Source organism: Antechinus flavipes, chromosome 4, assembly GCF_016432865.1.
Source record: "Antechinus flavipes isolate AdamAnt ecotype Samford, QLD, Australia chromosome 4, AdamAnt_v2, whole genome shotgun sequence".
In the NCBI taxonomy this organism is placed as follows: Eukaryota; Metazoa; Chordata; class Mammalia; order Dasyuromorphia; family Dasyuridae; genus Antechinus; species Antechinus flavipes.
Window position 1 is genome coordinate 281932791 of NC_067401.1, and position 12602 is coordinate 281945392.

Consider the following 12602-nt stretch of genomic DNA (forward strand, 5'->3'; position numbering starts at 1 on the left):
CGTCCATTAAAGCTGGGGACCAATTACTCTAAGGTTATAAATTGTTAGCCCAGGCAAGATAAACAAGAGAGTAGACCTCCTGATTCTTTTCTGTCCTCAAGAATTTACTATATCCCTCTAAAATATTCCAAGATATTTCACTGACATCTTTATCTCTGTGTATTCAGACATCCTGTCTCTGGGTTTTTGGGGGTTTATGGCCTCTTCCATTCTGACAGCTTCTTACCCTTTCCTTTGTTTAGAGAAAAGGTATTTAAGAAGTTGGGGTTCCTCCATTCATGGCTGGAAGATGGTGGCTGGCAGGTGGATGCTGGACTCCTCCAGCCCTGGGACCAACATGAATTCCTTGGTTTCGGTATATCTTTATCTCTATCTGACTGGATAATTTGAGACAAGAGTCCTGTCCAGTCAATCTTACTCTCCCATTAATAAAATATTTTAAACTCTCTAATCTCTCTCCTGCCTCAGTTTCTCCAGCATTACAAACTAGAACGTCTACTTCTGACTCCTACTCCTGTGGCCTTCCCAGTGTAGCCTGCGAAATACAGTCCTCCTTATTTTACCATGATGACCTGAACATGTCCATTTTCTTTTCTCATTTCCTTTCAACTTCTTAGTTGAACTTTTTAGTCTTCCCTGCCACCCCTCATAATTTTTGTAGAATGCTTCTTTCTTAAATTTAAAAAGATTCATTGTATGGTATTGATGGAAGCCTTTGGGAAGAAGGTTGTAGTGAAAAAAACTGACACTATAAATCAATAAATAAAATGAATACTGAGGATGGCTTTTGCATAGAACAGCAAAAAACAAAAAATTATTTTAAGCCTGGAGAAGTACTTTAAGATAAGTATTTAAAGGCATTCCAGAATATATGTGTAACTTGATATAAATAACTCAGGGTAAGCAACACATGAAAAACAAATAAATGTACCAGTACATATTTTCAGAGTAAAAAAGGAAAAAAATATATAAGAATTACTTACAGAGAGCACAAAGATCCATTCATTGTTTCCACTCAACCTTTAGTAGTTCTTCTAACCCCCCCCAAAAAATTTAGAACATTAAAGCTAATAACTTTCCATTCTTAACAATAACTCATGAAATTTACTTCAATATCTCCATTAAGGAAAAAAAGTGTCCTGAAAAAGCTTCTTTAGTAATATTAAAACTTATAGTAGCCAGTATAATTGAAACTTTACCAAACTTAGGATTTTAGTTATTAAAATATATATGTATATGTATTTTTTTTTTCTTTTGGTGTGTGCATGCCTAAGATCAATATGGAGGCAGAAATAAGAAAACCATGGGAATTTGAATAAAGAAGTAGGAAAAGTAGGAAGGAAAAAGTTTTCTAGACGTTTACCTTATAAAGAAAGAAAAGGGAGGAAAAGTAAGTATTATCCATGGGCTAAGTCATCTTCTCTTAGATGAACCTATTTATATCCAACAATAATACCCTGTTTCCAAAATCTGCCCTAAGGGCACACAAACTAATTTAGCAGAAATGTAGTTTTTCAACTAACAAAAGACTCAAAAGACAAGAGGTACAATCTAAATTGCCTCCGGATCTCTTAGAGACCCCTCCCTTTACAAAGTTTCATTGTATATACAGTATCCTGCCTCCCTTCTCACCCCTAAATTTTAAGAATAAACAACACCTTAAAGGGCAGTGAACTAATTCTGCCCCAGTGTAGGCTCTTCTCAGGATATTAAACTTGATGGGTTCAGATGAAAACTTCCCTTAGGAAACTCCCAGAGAGCTCACAAATAAAACTTGTAAATGATTGAAAATGAAATTCAAAGACCCAAACCTTGAAGGGCTTATGTAAATTGACTGCATCAAAATAGTTTATGCTTGGTTTCATCTTTTAAAAATTTACAGCAATTTTTGTGAAGTATTGATTGAATTGTTGTACAATGTAAACCAGTTTTCAGTTCAAACTAGTTTCTGAGTCTTCACTAATTATAAAGACTCCCGTTTGAATAATCTCCCTGGAACTATTATTAATGGATTTGAGTAGAAATACCCCTAGTATTTTGTGCTTGAATTCTCCTTCCATCCAATTTGGACAAATTTCCTTTTCTTTTTCACTCAATAGTCCAGACTAATTGTTCTTTTTTTTTTCTTTTGTTCTTCATAACATGTAACAAAATAGCTAAGTGCAAAATAGATATAATGCTAAATTTGAAGTCAGGAAAACTTGAATTCAAATCCTCCCTTAAACACTAGCTTTTTAAACCTGTGAGAAAATTACTGAGAAAAAAATAAAAAACAAACTCCCCAGCCTTGGTATACTCAACTATACAGGGAGAGGAGAAAGACCCAACAGCCTCAAAAATGACTTTGGCTATTTCTCTATAGAGGCTCACCCCACCTCCCACCCCATTTTTGATATTATTCCTTTCCCTAGTTTCCTTTAAAACTCACTTTACTACCATTTTAAAGCTCTAATTTACTACCTCACCATCTCTGTACATCTGACTCTTCATGATATTATAGATACCAGGCCCTACTAGCTTGAGAAGTTCATTTTCCAATGTCATATCTTTTTTTGTTTGTTTGTTTATTTTCTTAAGCATTTGTAATACTGCCCATAGGGTTTTCTTGGCAAAAATATTGGAGTGGTTTGCCATTTCTTTCCCCAGTTTTATGCAATCAGAGGTTAAGTTAAATTTAGATCCAGTACTCTATCCATTGTGTCACCTACCTATCCCTAACAGATTAATTCTTCCTTTTCTGTTCTTGAGGATATTATAACATAATAACATGAAGAGCTTACTTAAGGGGAGGGAACTTTGGGGGAAGAGGGTAGAATAAACATCGGAAGGATTTCTTCAACTGCTTCATTATGGTGCAGAATCACAGAATCTTACCTCCGCTACTTTCCTAGCTTAAATTTCATTATCACCCCTAACTGTATCATCTCCATGAGCTTGCACTTGTAATCTGAAATTCTCCTCCTTAGTCATAATTTTAAATTCTTTAAATTCTTTCTGCTTTAATCTTCCTAAGCTTATTATTAAAACCAAAATGTTTATTGATGCTTTTCTATGTCACAATTCTTTCTTGATATTCCTATTCCCTACTCCCAACCTGCTCACACAGAATTAAAGTCTTCCTTTTAAAAGAGAAAGTTTTAAACCCATACATGGAGAACCTTCTCCATGTTTTTTTGTGATAAGCCTCAAGTAAGACATATGGGACCTGAGGAGAGTCTCATTGTACCCACACCCCCATCATTACCATTTCCCAATGTTTTTGTGAAGGTGAATTTCAAGAAAAGTACTAAGAGAAAAAAGAAATTACAAAATATGAAGGCTAAGGAAAACGTAGGAAGGGAATTGGAGTAATGCCATTCAGATTGCTTTGGTGGCCCAGATTATAGAACATATGTAGGCTGATTATATAGAACCTAAAGGCTCCAGAAGATCCATGAGTCCCAGAAATTATGAGCTATGTGCATGTTTCATGTGTAAAGTAGATTCAGGTTCATCCTCATCCTTCTATCATCTTAGGATGAGACCAAAGAGATGGAATCAACTATGAGCTCAGTCTGGGTCTGGCAATATGATAATGTATTGTTTCAGTCTGTAACGCTGCCCACCACTTGATGTTACACTGTCTCTCCACAGGTACCATGTTCAGTTGAGAAAGGATTCTAGTATGTGGGGTCCCCGATCAATTTGTTCTACTCCAATCCAATATTTGGAAAAGTTTTACCTCCTATTCTTTTATCCCTGTGATTTAGGGTTGCCATCTTTGAGAGCAGAAATTCTTTGTTTTGTTCCTTGCATTCTCATCCCTATGCATCTCAGTCCTTCCCCTTCATAGTTCCTGTCCTTCCCTGCTATGCCATTCCATTTAGTCTAGTCTATTGCAGTGGGATATTGAAAGAAGAGGTAGAGACATATTTTGTAACTACATCTTCCTGAAACACAGTGGAGTATGACAACTATAGCAAGGACTTGGAGGAATTGTTGCAATGTACCTAAGGCAAAACTGAATACAAACTATCCTAGAGAAATATGAGACATGAGAATATTTAAACAAGGTGTCAGAAAAGAGAAAAATGGAAAATGGATATGGAGTCAGGAAGCTGTTCTGCATTTGTCTGCAGGTAGATAGCACAGAGGATAGAATCCTGGGTCTTGAATCAGGAAAATGTGAGCTAAAATCCAGCTACTCTGAAACCTTGGACATGTGTCACAGTTGTTGCCTGTTTCAGGTTTTCCAACTGTAAAGCAGAGATAAAAAAGTATACTTATCTCCCAGGGTTTTGAAGATTAAATGAGATAATGTTTCTTTCTTAACACTGTGTCTGGTAAGCTTCCACGCTCCTAATTTCCCACCTCTCTGCAACAAGGAAGAAAGCTGAAGAAATGATGTTGAATTTGATACAGAGAATTATGGAAAAGTGCATGGAGAATAAAGGTTTTAATATATTATATATGATGAATTATTCAAGAGAAATATCATAAAGAATATTACCAATGACATTCACTACCAGAAAATATGAAATCAAATAACAAGACTGAGGGACAATCCATATAAAGCTCATGTGCTCCACTGTTATCCATCTTACAAGAAGAGAACATGCGGAAGCTCTCCCAAATGTTGGACAAACATGGATGAGTACTATGGGATGAAGAGGAATGAATCTGTCTGCATCTTATTGGCAGGAGTATTAACACTGATGAGATGATCAATTGACTAGAAGCAAACTAATAATAACAATGATAACAATAGTATTTAATATCTATAAAATACTTGAAGGTTTGCAAGGCAATATATATTTATTATTTCATTTGATTCTCATAAGAATCTTAGGAACAATGTGTTTTTTGAGACTAAGAAAGGGTAAGGGATTTGTCTTTGTGCTAAACTAAAAGAGGACTCCATAGCTGACTCCAAATGGGCATTCCAAGATGTAGCCACTGACTGCCATATATAGTAGTTGTTAAGATGTAGAGTCAGAGGACGTGAGGTTGAACATTGGCTTTGCTGCTTCCTCCCTTTGTAATTCTAAATAAGGCAGCTCAGCTCTCAGGGCTTCAGGTTTCATATCCATAATACAAGAGCTTTAGATTCAGTGGCCACTAAGGTCCCTCTATGGAGACATGCTCTGAGGTTTGTGAGAGCTACATTATTAAATTTTCATTGTGAGCATTTACACCTTGGAAATGAGGAAACTCTTTGAATTAGGGCTTGCTTTATTGTTTTGCTGATTTTCTAGATGTAACACAGTAATGGAGACAATATCAGTGATGTGAATTGAATTTTAAAATGTATTGTGGCCCTGAATCAGAAGGATCTGAGTTCAAATATGACAGCAGACACTTAATAGGTGTGTGACCCCAATTGTCTCAAAAAAAAGTACATTGGGGGTATGTTGTTTCTCACCTTTCCTCCCAACTCCCCCTCCCAAGAGCCTGTTGTTAAACATTTACCTGCAAGCCCCTGTCCCTTTTTAAATTGTGGAATCTCTGACCCTAAGAAATAGGAAAATGTTATTCTTGTGACTTAAATCTTCTTCAATACATCAAAAACCAACTTAGAGGCAATCTTTAGAAGAAAGAAATAAAAAGTATTGAGAATAGCTCAGTAACTAAGGGCTTATACCTTTTGTCTCTTTCTGATAAAGCTGATTGAAAGAATTGTTTTAAAAGACTTTCTTGTTTGTATTATTTCTATATAATATTTGTTGTATATCTGGTGCATTGGAATTCTTGCTTCCTCAATATAATATTAACAATGGAAAGAAGTGATATGTAGTGTCTTTCTAATTAGATGATGTTTAGCAATGAAATGATGGTATCATTTTTAATAATAATATTCTATTTGCATGTAATATCTTTTTTGTATTATTTATGGTTATAAAAATAGTCTTTTAAAGAGACATTTTATATTATCTAGAATTTATTTTATTTGTAAAATAACATCAACTAACATAACATTAAAAATAAACAACCTCTATTCACTATAAAGTAATAACTTGTTTCTATCAATAAGGGACCAAAGCAAATTTTTCAGAGAGCAACTGTGAAAACTGCAGCTGATGCAACGCTGGCTTTGAGCTAACTTGCGAGAGAGAGAGAGAGAAAGAGAGAGAGAGAGAGAGAGAGAAAGAGAGAGAGAGAGAGAGAAAGAGAGAATAACAGACAGACAGAAAGAGGCAGAAAGAGAGAAGAATAACAAAAGGAGAGAGAGAGAAAGAGAGAAATAGAGAGAGAGAGAGAAAGAGAGAGAGAGAGAGTGAGTTTGAAACTGACCAGTACAGTTCCTCTAAAGAAGTCAAGGGCATAGGCTTGAATAAATTAGATAAAGAATCTGAGCATATTAAATTTTACTTTTCCAGTTCTGATGCAAGGGGCACCAAATACATGCTATGATTATTGATCTCTTCCTGTCACAAGAATAACAATCAGACACACCAGAGAAATCAATACCAACTGCTTAACTATGACAAAATATTTGAGATACATAAAACAGTAGGCTAGTTGCAAAAAATATATTGATATGGTGCATGAAAATAGCTGTACTTAACCAGAGATATTAGCCCTGTGACTTCCCAGTGTGATTTATAAAAATATTGGTGAACTTTACTTCGGTCATTTCATTTTCCTATTTAATCCTAGGAATGATAAAGAGAATTTTTAGAGGTGGAGTAATGGCTGATAAAGAGAGAATTTTTTATACTTAAAAAAAAAAACATCATTTGGAAATGGTTATATCAGTATCTTCTGGTATTTTTCCGAAAATGTTCTGTCAGAGGTGATCTGGCTATTTCTGGGGTGGCAGCTTGATAGAAGTTAGGTAAGCGGATGTCATAGCGATGGCCTTTTCCCATATGCACCCTGTCATTCAAGGCATAGAGTTTGTCAGCAATATCACTGCCAATTAAAACAGAAAACAGGCGGGAGATGAAACGATGCTGAGCAAAGAGCAAATACAGTTTCTTTCGCCTCCAAGCCACATACCGACAATCTGTCTCTGCTATGAGGGTTACCTGCAAAACATAAGACCACAAACAAATAGATTAAAGGAATCAAATATAAATACAGGCAGCTTCTTTGTGGATAGCATTTCAATTGGTTTTGTTAACTTCAGAAAAGAAAACCATGTTATCATTTTATTCCTTCTATTCTTCATTTAATTTCCTTTTAAATTTCAGAATAGAATTTGGTAATCTATAACATATTCCAAAAGTGTGTATGTGCACAGGGGAAGTGTAGTTATGAATACTTAAGTATCCAAAATGACCACAGCTTTTGAGAATTTAATAAGATGTCTTGTGCTTTGGAAGCTTCTGGCCCTTTTGTGATTTAAAACCATGGCTGCAATCCTTAGGCTAAAGAATTATTAGGCCTATGAATTCATATGAGAATCCATAAATTAGCAAATATACCTTCCCCATACTGTATACATTATATCCTATACATTTTTTCAAACATATGTAGATGTTATTAAAATGAATAAAGCACAAATTCAATCAACATTACTGATTCCATCTTATATTTCTGTTATTATATATATGTATGTGTATATATGCATATATTTGTACACATACATATACATAATTTTCAATTAGCAGATTCTAACAGTCTAACTATCTTATGGGGCAGGGAAATTTGTTAAATTTAGAATTAAAAATCTTGTTAAATAAAGTGTATTAGGCTACTAAAATAACTAATGTAATTTGGAATAATGTAATTAAGACTGAAAATAATGAGAAATATGAATATAAATATAAATGAGAAATAAAAACCTCTATGAAATAAGACAAAGTAGAAAATAGAAACCCTGAATATAGTCCACACTAACTACACTCATATAAAAGGGGAGTGAATAGGAATAAATGTATAAACAAAAATTTCTGATGGAGACTTAGAGGAAATGACTAAAAAGATCTGATACTATGTTATGTGTTAAAATTAGTTTTTTTTAAAATATGCATTATTACAAAGCAAGTTATTAGGTCTTATTGATGTCCAGTATTGTTTTTAAAAAAAATTGGGGCATCTGGATGGAACAATGATAGGATGCTGGTCCTGAAATTAAGAGGACCTGAGTCTAAATCTGAACTCAAACACTTGGTTGTGTGACCCTAGGTAAGTCAAAATCTAATTGCCTCTAAAAATAAATAAACAACAATAACAAAAAGCAAAAACAGTAAAATAAAGCCATTTCAAGGCCTATTGGATGCCCACATTCTATACAAAAAAATGCCTTAGGTAGGTTATACCAAAGGCTATGTTTTAGATATGAAACCATACAAATAAAAGTAAAATCTATTATGGGACCTAGTGAGTCATTAACTTTCAAAATAACTAGATGCAACAGAGTCAAACAGATGTTGTAATTTTTCATGATACCCAAGAGAATGGCACTTCCTAGAAAATACAAAATTACTTCCCTTCTAGCAATATAAACATGTCTTTGAATTTTAGTTTGTTTCTAAATTGTCCCACTAATGAATTTCAAAGTCTGATAATTGTCCTCCAAAGATTTTAAAAGCACAGCCTGAATTAAACACAGTTTGATTATCTAAAACAATTTTTAAAATCTGCTATTAGTTTCTTCCTATCTATATAAAAATCAGTTTTATAATGTGTTTATATATCAAAAACTTGAGCTCTGAATAATGAGGGAAACATATCTCAATTTATTTTAAAGAAAGACATTACACAGTAAATATAACAGTAATTAGAACAAGTGATTTTTGTACTATTTTTTTCTTTTACATTTTCTTATTGTTCAAAATCCGGAGAATTGAGTGCTTATTATGCAGTTCATCCATGCTTTACCTGAAAAATACCCTCCTCTGTGGGTCTCAGTGAATCCCATTCAGGAGAATCCAGGAATTGAAGGGGGAAAATGTAATGCAGAAACTCTCCATCCACTGTCACTCTGATCCTACACCAAGTACAATAGTAAGAATAACATAATTATAAGAAAGAGGCATTCTAATAGTAGGGGTTCTTTGAACCTTCCTCCTGTTTTCTTACCACCTAAGACTCCATTCACATAAAAGGTGGGGGGAGTAGAGTGCATACATTGTCATCAATCGAAAAGCATTTATGAAGTGCCTACTATGTGCTAGGCATTGTGCATCCAAAGACAAAGAGTAAAAGAGCCCTTCTCTCAAAGAATCGACTAAGAATATACATTCAAGCAAACTTCAAATTAATGGTAATGTTTCAAAGTTCAGGTATAAATGGGTTGTGTAGAACAAGTAGTACATTTTCCCATAGAAGCCCATGGTAACATAATCATGACCCTAGTGAAGACACATGGGCTTGTGTTCCTTATGTTCAGTTCCACACCAATAGTCCTGGAAGGGGGTAAGCATTACATGGAATAATGTTTCTCTATAAGAGGAAGTATCCAGATCATTTTAGGAGGTCAGAAACACATCTTCAGCACAGGCAATAAAAGGCTGAGTTACAACTGGCATGAGTCAGCTAGAACTCCATCTCCACTCCTAAGTGATACAATTCTTCCCAGAGAATGATTTCTCTCCCCACTCTCTTCTGCTGGTGTTGGGGCAATTAGAACACTGGATAACTAACTATAATTAGGAGAATGGACCAAGTGGATAAAATGCTAAGCCTGGATTCAAAAAGATTCATCTCCCTGAGTTCAAATGGAATGCTTTTACTGAGTTGCTTACTAGTTGTGTGACTCTGGGCAAGTTGCTTAATTCTGCCTCAGTTTCCTTATTGGTAAAATGAACTGGCTTAGGACATAGTAAACCACTCCAGTATTTTTGCCAACAAAATCTCAAATAGGGTTACAGAAAGTCAGATGTGACTGAAAATAACTGAATAACAACAAGAGATTAGGAGGAGAAAGTATTAAAGAGAGAAAGAGAGGAAGTTTGAGTTCTTCATAAAAAAGGGAGACAATTTCTATGGTGTTTGGGGGCAAATAATTTTTTGTTGTTATAAGCTAGGGAGACCACAAATAATAATCTCTAACTTTAGGGATACAAGAATTTTAAAAGCATTTTATATTATCTTATCTAATCCTTTTAACAACACTATGACATAAAGTATTATAGATTTTGTTAACCTGCTTCCCACATTGAGAAAACTGAGGCTGGGCAAAGTTGAGGCTTCTCTTTCTATGATCACATAGCAAGTAAGTATAAGTGCAGGGGTTAGATTTGAGCTCTTTTGACCCTAAAGTTCAGCACAATTTCCATTATACTGTACTACTTTGTCAAATAAAAGAAAATTTCAGCTTTAGAAATTAGTCTTGTGAATATTCTCATAGAGACTGGTTGTGTCAGGTTTGTGTTTCACATACTATCAATAAGTTGTTATTGTTCATTAGTTTCATCATATCTGATTCTTTGTGATTCAATTTAGTATTTTCTTGGCAAAGGTACTAGAATGATTTTTATTTCTTTCTCCTTTTACAGATGAGGAACTGAGGCAAACAAGAATTAAGTGACTTGTCTAGGGCCATATAGCTATTAAATGTCTGAGGCATATTTGAACTCAGAAAGATGAGACTTCCTAACTCTAAGCCTAGCACTCTGTCCATTGTATCACTTACCTGCGGTCAATAAGCATGTGGACATTTAAGTATAAAGTAGTCTTGGTGATGGAGTGAAAGGGCTGGAGAAATACCCTTCTGCTCCCTAGCATTCCAAGAAAAGTGGAGTGACGCCTACTGGGAGCATCTGTTATTGGCTCCAGAGAAGAAGAGTTGTGGCAGGTAATTCTCTGAAAAGAGGTATACATGCATTTGTATGATGACCTTATATGGTCCATTAGAACTAATGCTATCTTTCTGGTCAGGCATTCTAAATGTTAGGGAAAATCTCTTGAGATTGGTGAATTCTAAAGCTTGCTATATACTACTGATGACTTCATGTGGGAACAAACAATACTGCCAGAAAGAACCTGGTCAGGAAACTGAGGAAATCAAGGGCACAAGTAGTACTTCCATCAGTTTTTCCAACTAAAGGTAAAACTTTTAGAAGATAAAGTAGGATATAGGAAATGAATTTTAAAAATAATGTGGAAATGGTGAGGTTTTTTTTTCTGAAAATGGGAGATGGTTTTCATAAAAAAGACATTGAAATAACTTGTAGATGTAGTTGCTAAATGACTGTCAGCAATATTTGAAGAATTATGGTGTATTGGAGAGGTGCTGAGAAACAAAAAACGGGAAAACATCTCATTTTCTTTTCTTCCTTCTCTTCCCCTTCCCATTCTTCCCCACCCCCTTTCCTTCCCTTTCTTTTAAAATAGGGTTCTTAAGCTTAGTGATGTGTAATAATTCAGTTAGTAATTCATGACAATATTATAGATACCATTTATGAATTGCCAAAAAGCATCTGATAGAATCTCTCATGGTATCTTTATCACAAGACAAAGAAATGTAGGCCAGTTATGCAACTGATCATCCTCTATATACCTTTTCCTCTTTGGAGTTTCATGACCTTACTGTCCGTTGGTTATTCCCATACCTGTGTTACTACTCCTTTCTCACTCTGCTTTTTGGGATCATGAATAATATCCTGCTCTCTAATTGTAAAGACACTCCAAGTATCTGGACCTCACTCTTTCTTCACCTCATTTTTATGGCCTGGGGACACCTGCATCCCAAGAATGAATGCTAGAGATAGAAACTAGAAGTTGAAGTTAAAAGTTGGGAAATAGGGACTTTGGGGTAAAGAAAGAAGCTACAGGTACAGAGACTCTGTAGAAGGTCAGTCACAGATAAGAAAATCTAGATAATCAGAAATAATCAGCCTAGAATATGTCTGTCCACCTCTATAACACTTTCTAAACTTCAGATTATTTTATACCTGTTGTATACATACCTGAAAATGTGAGAGTAAAATTAAGTCCCAATTTCAACTGTACTAAAGGAGGCTCACATTTGCTATGAATTATTTTACAAAGTAAACAATCCGTCCTTTACAACTAAGTAATCATGTATTTTCTCCTTAATCTATCTTTTTTTTTCTTCTAATTTCACTGTTTTTTTGTCAAGAGAACCATATGAGAACTAGCAAGGTTAAGGTTTGCAAAGAACTTAACAATTTTATTTTATTTGATCCTGACAACTGGAAGATAGATGGTATTATTATCTCCATTTTACAGATGGGGAAATTTAAGCAATTTTTTTCCCTCAAGGTCACACAGTTGATAAAAATATGAGGCTATATTAAAAGTGTATGCCATTAATCTAACCAGACTTTAATTTATACACAATGTGGGGTAGTGGATTAGAGGAACAGTTCTGGGATCAAAATTTGGGATCCTACTTTTAATAACTGTATGACCATGAGCAAATCAGTAGACCAGGCATGCCATAAAATTATGTTATACTTGGGTTGATGATCTGAATTACTAGAAGGATTTCAAAACTAGGAATTCTTCACACTGATGAAGAAAGGAAGGGAGGAAGAGAGGGAAGAAGAAAAGAGGGAAGGAAAAAAAAACCCTATTTCTTCTCCATCCCTACCCCCAATTTTTGTTCCCTAAGTAAAGATTTTTGTAAACTTAATTTTCTAGGAAGTCATCTGGCATGTAGAATAGATTTCCTGAGGGAAGATATGGACAAAAGTTATACAAGATGGGCA

The 12602-nt window shown here is 34.7% G+C and overlaps 1 protein-coding gene across 2 annotated transcripts in view; it reads right to left on the minus strand.

Annotated features, from left to right (window-relative positions):
* Positions 1-6197: 6197 nt before the first annotated feature.
* POPDC3 (popeye domain containing 3) overlaps positions 6198-12602 on the minus strand; it is a 28077-nt gene continuing 21672 nt past the window's right edge. For both annotated transcript variants that reach the window (XM_051997459.1, XM_051997458.1), the window contains 2 exons: positions 8806-8914; positions 6198-7007 (listed from right to left, as the gene is read on the minus strand). In XM_051997459.1, coding sequence (XP_051853419.1) covers positions 6732-7007; positions 8806-8914 — 385 coding nt within the window. In that variant the 3' untranslated portion in view covers positions 6198-6731. The remainder of the gene's footprint in view (positions 7008-8805; positions 8915-12602) is intronic.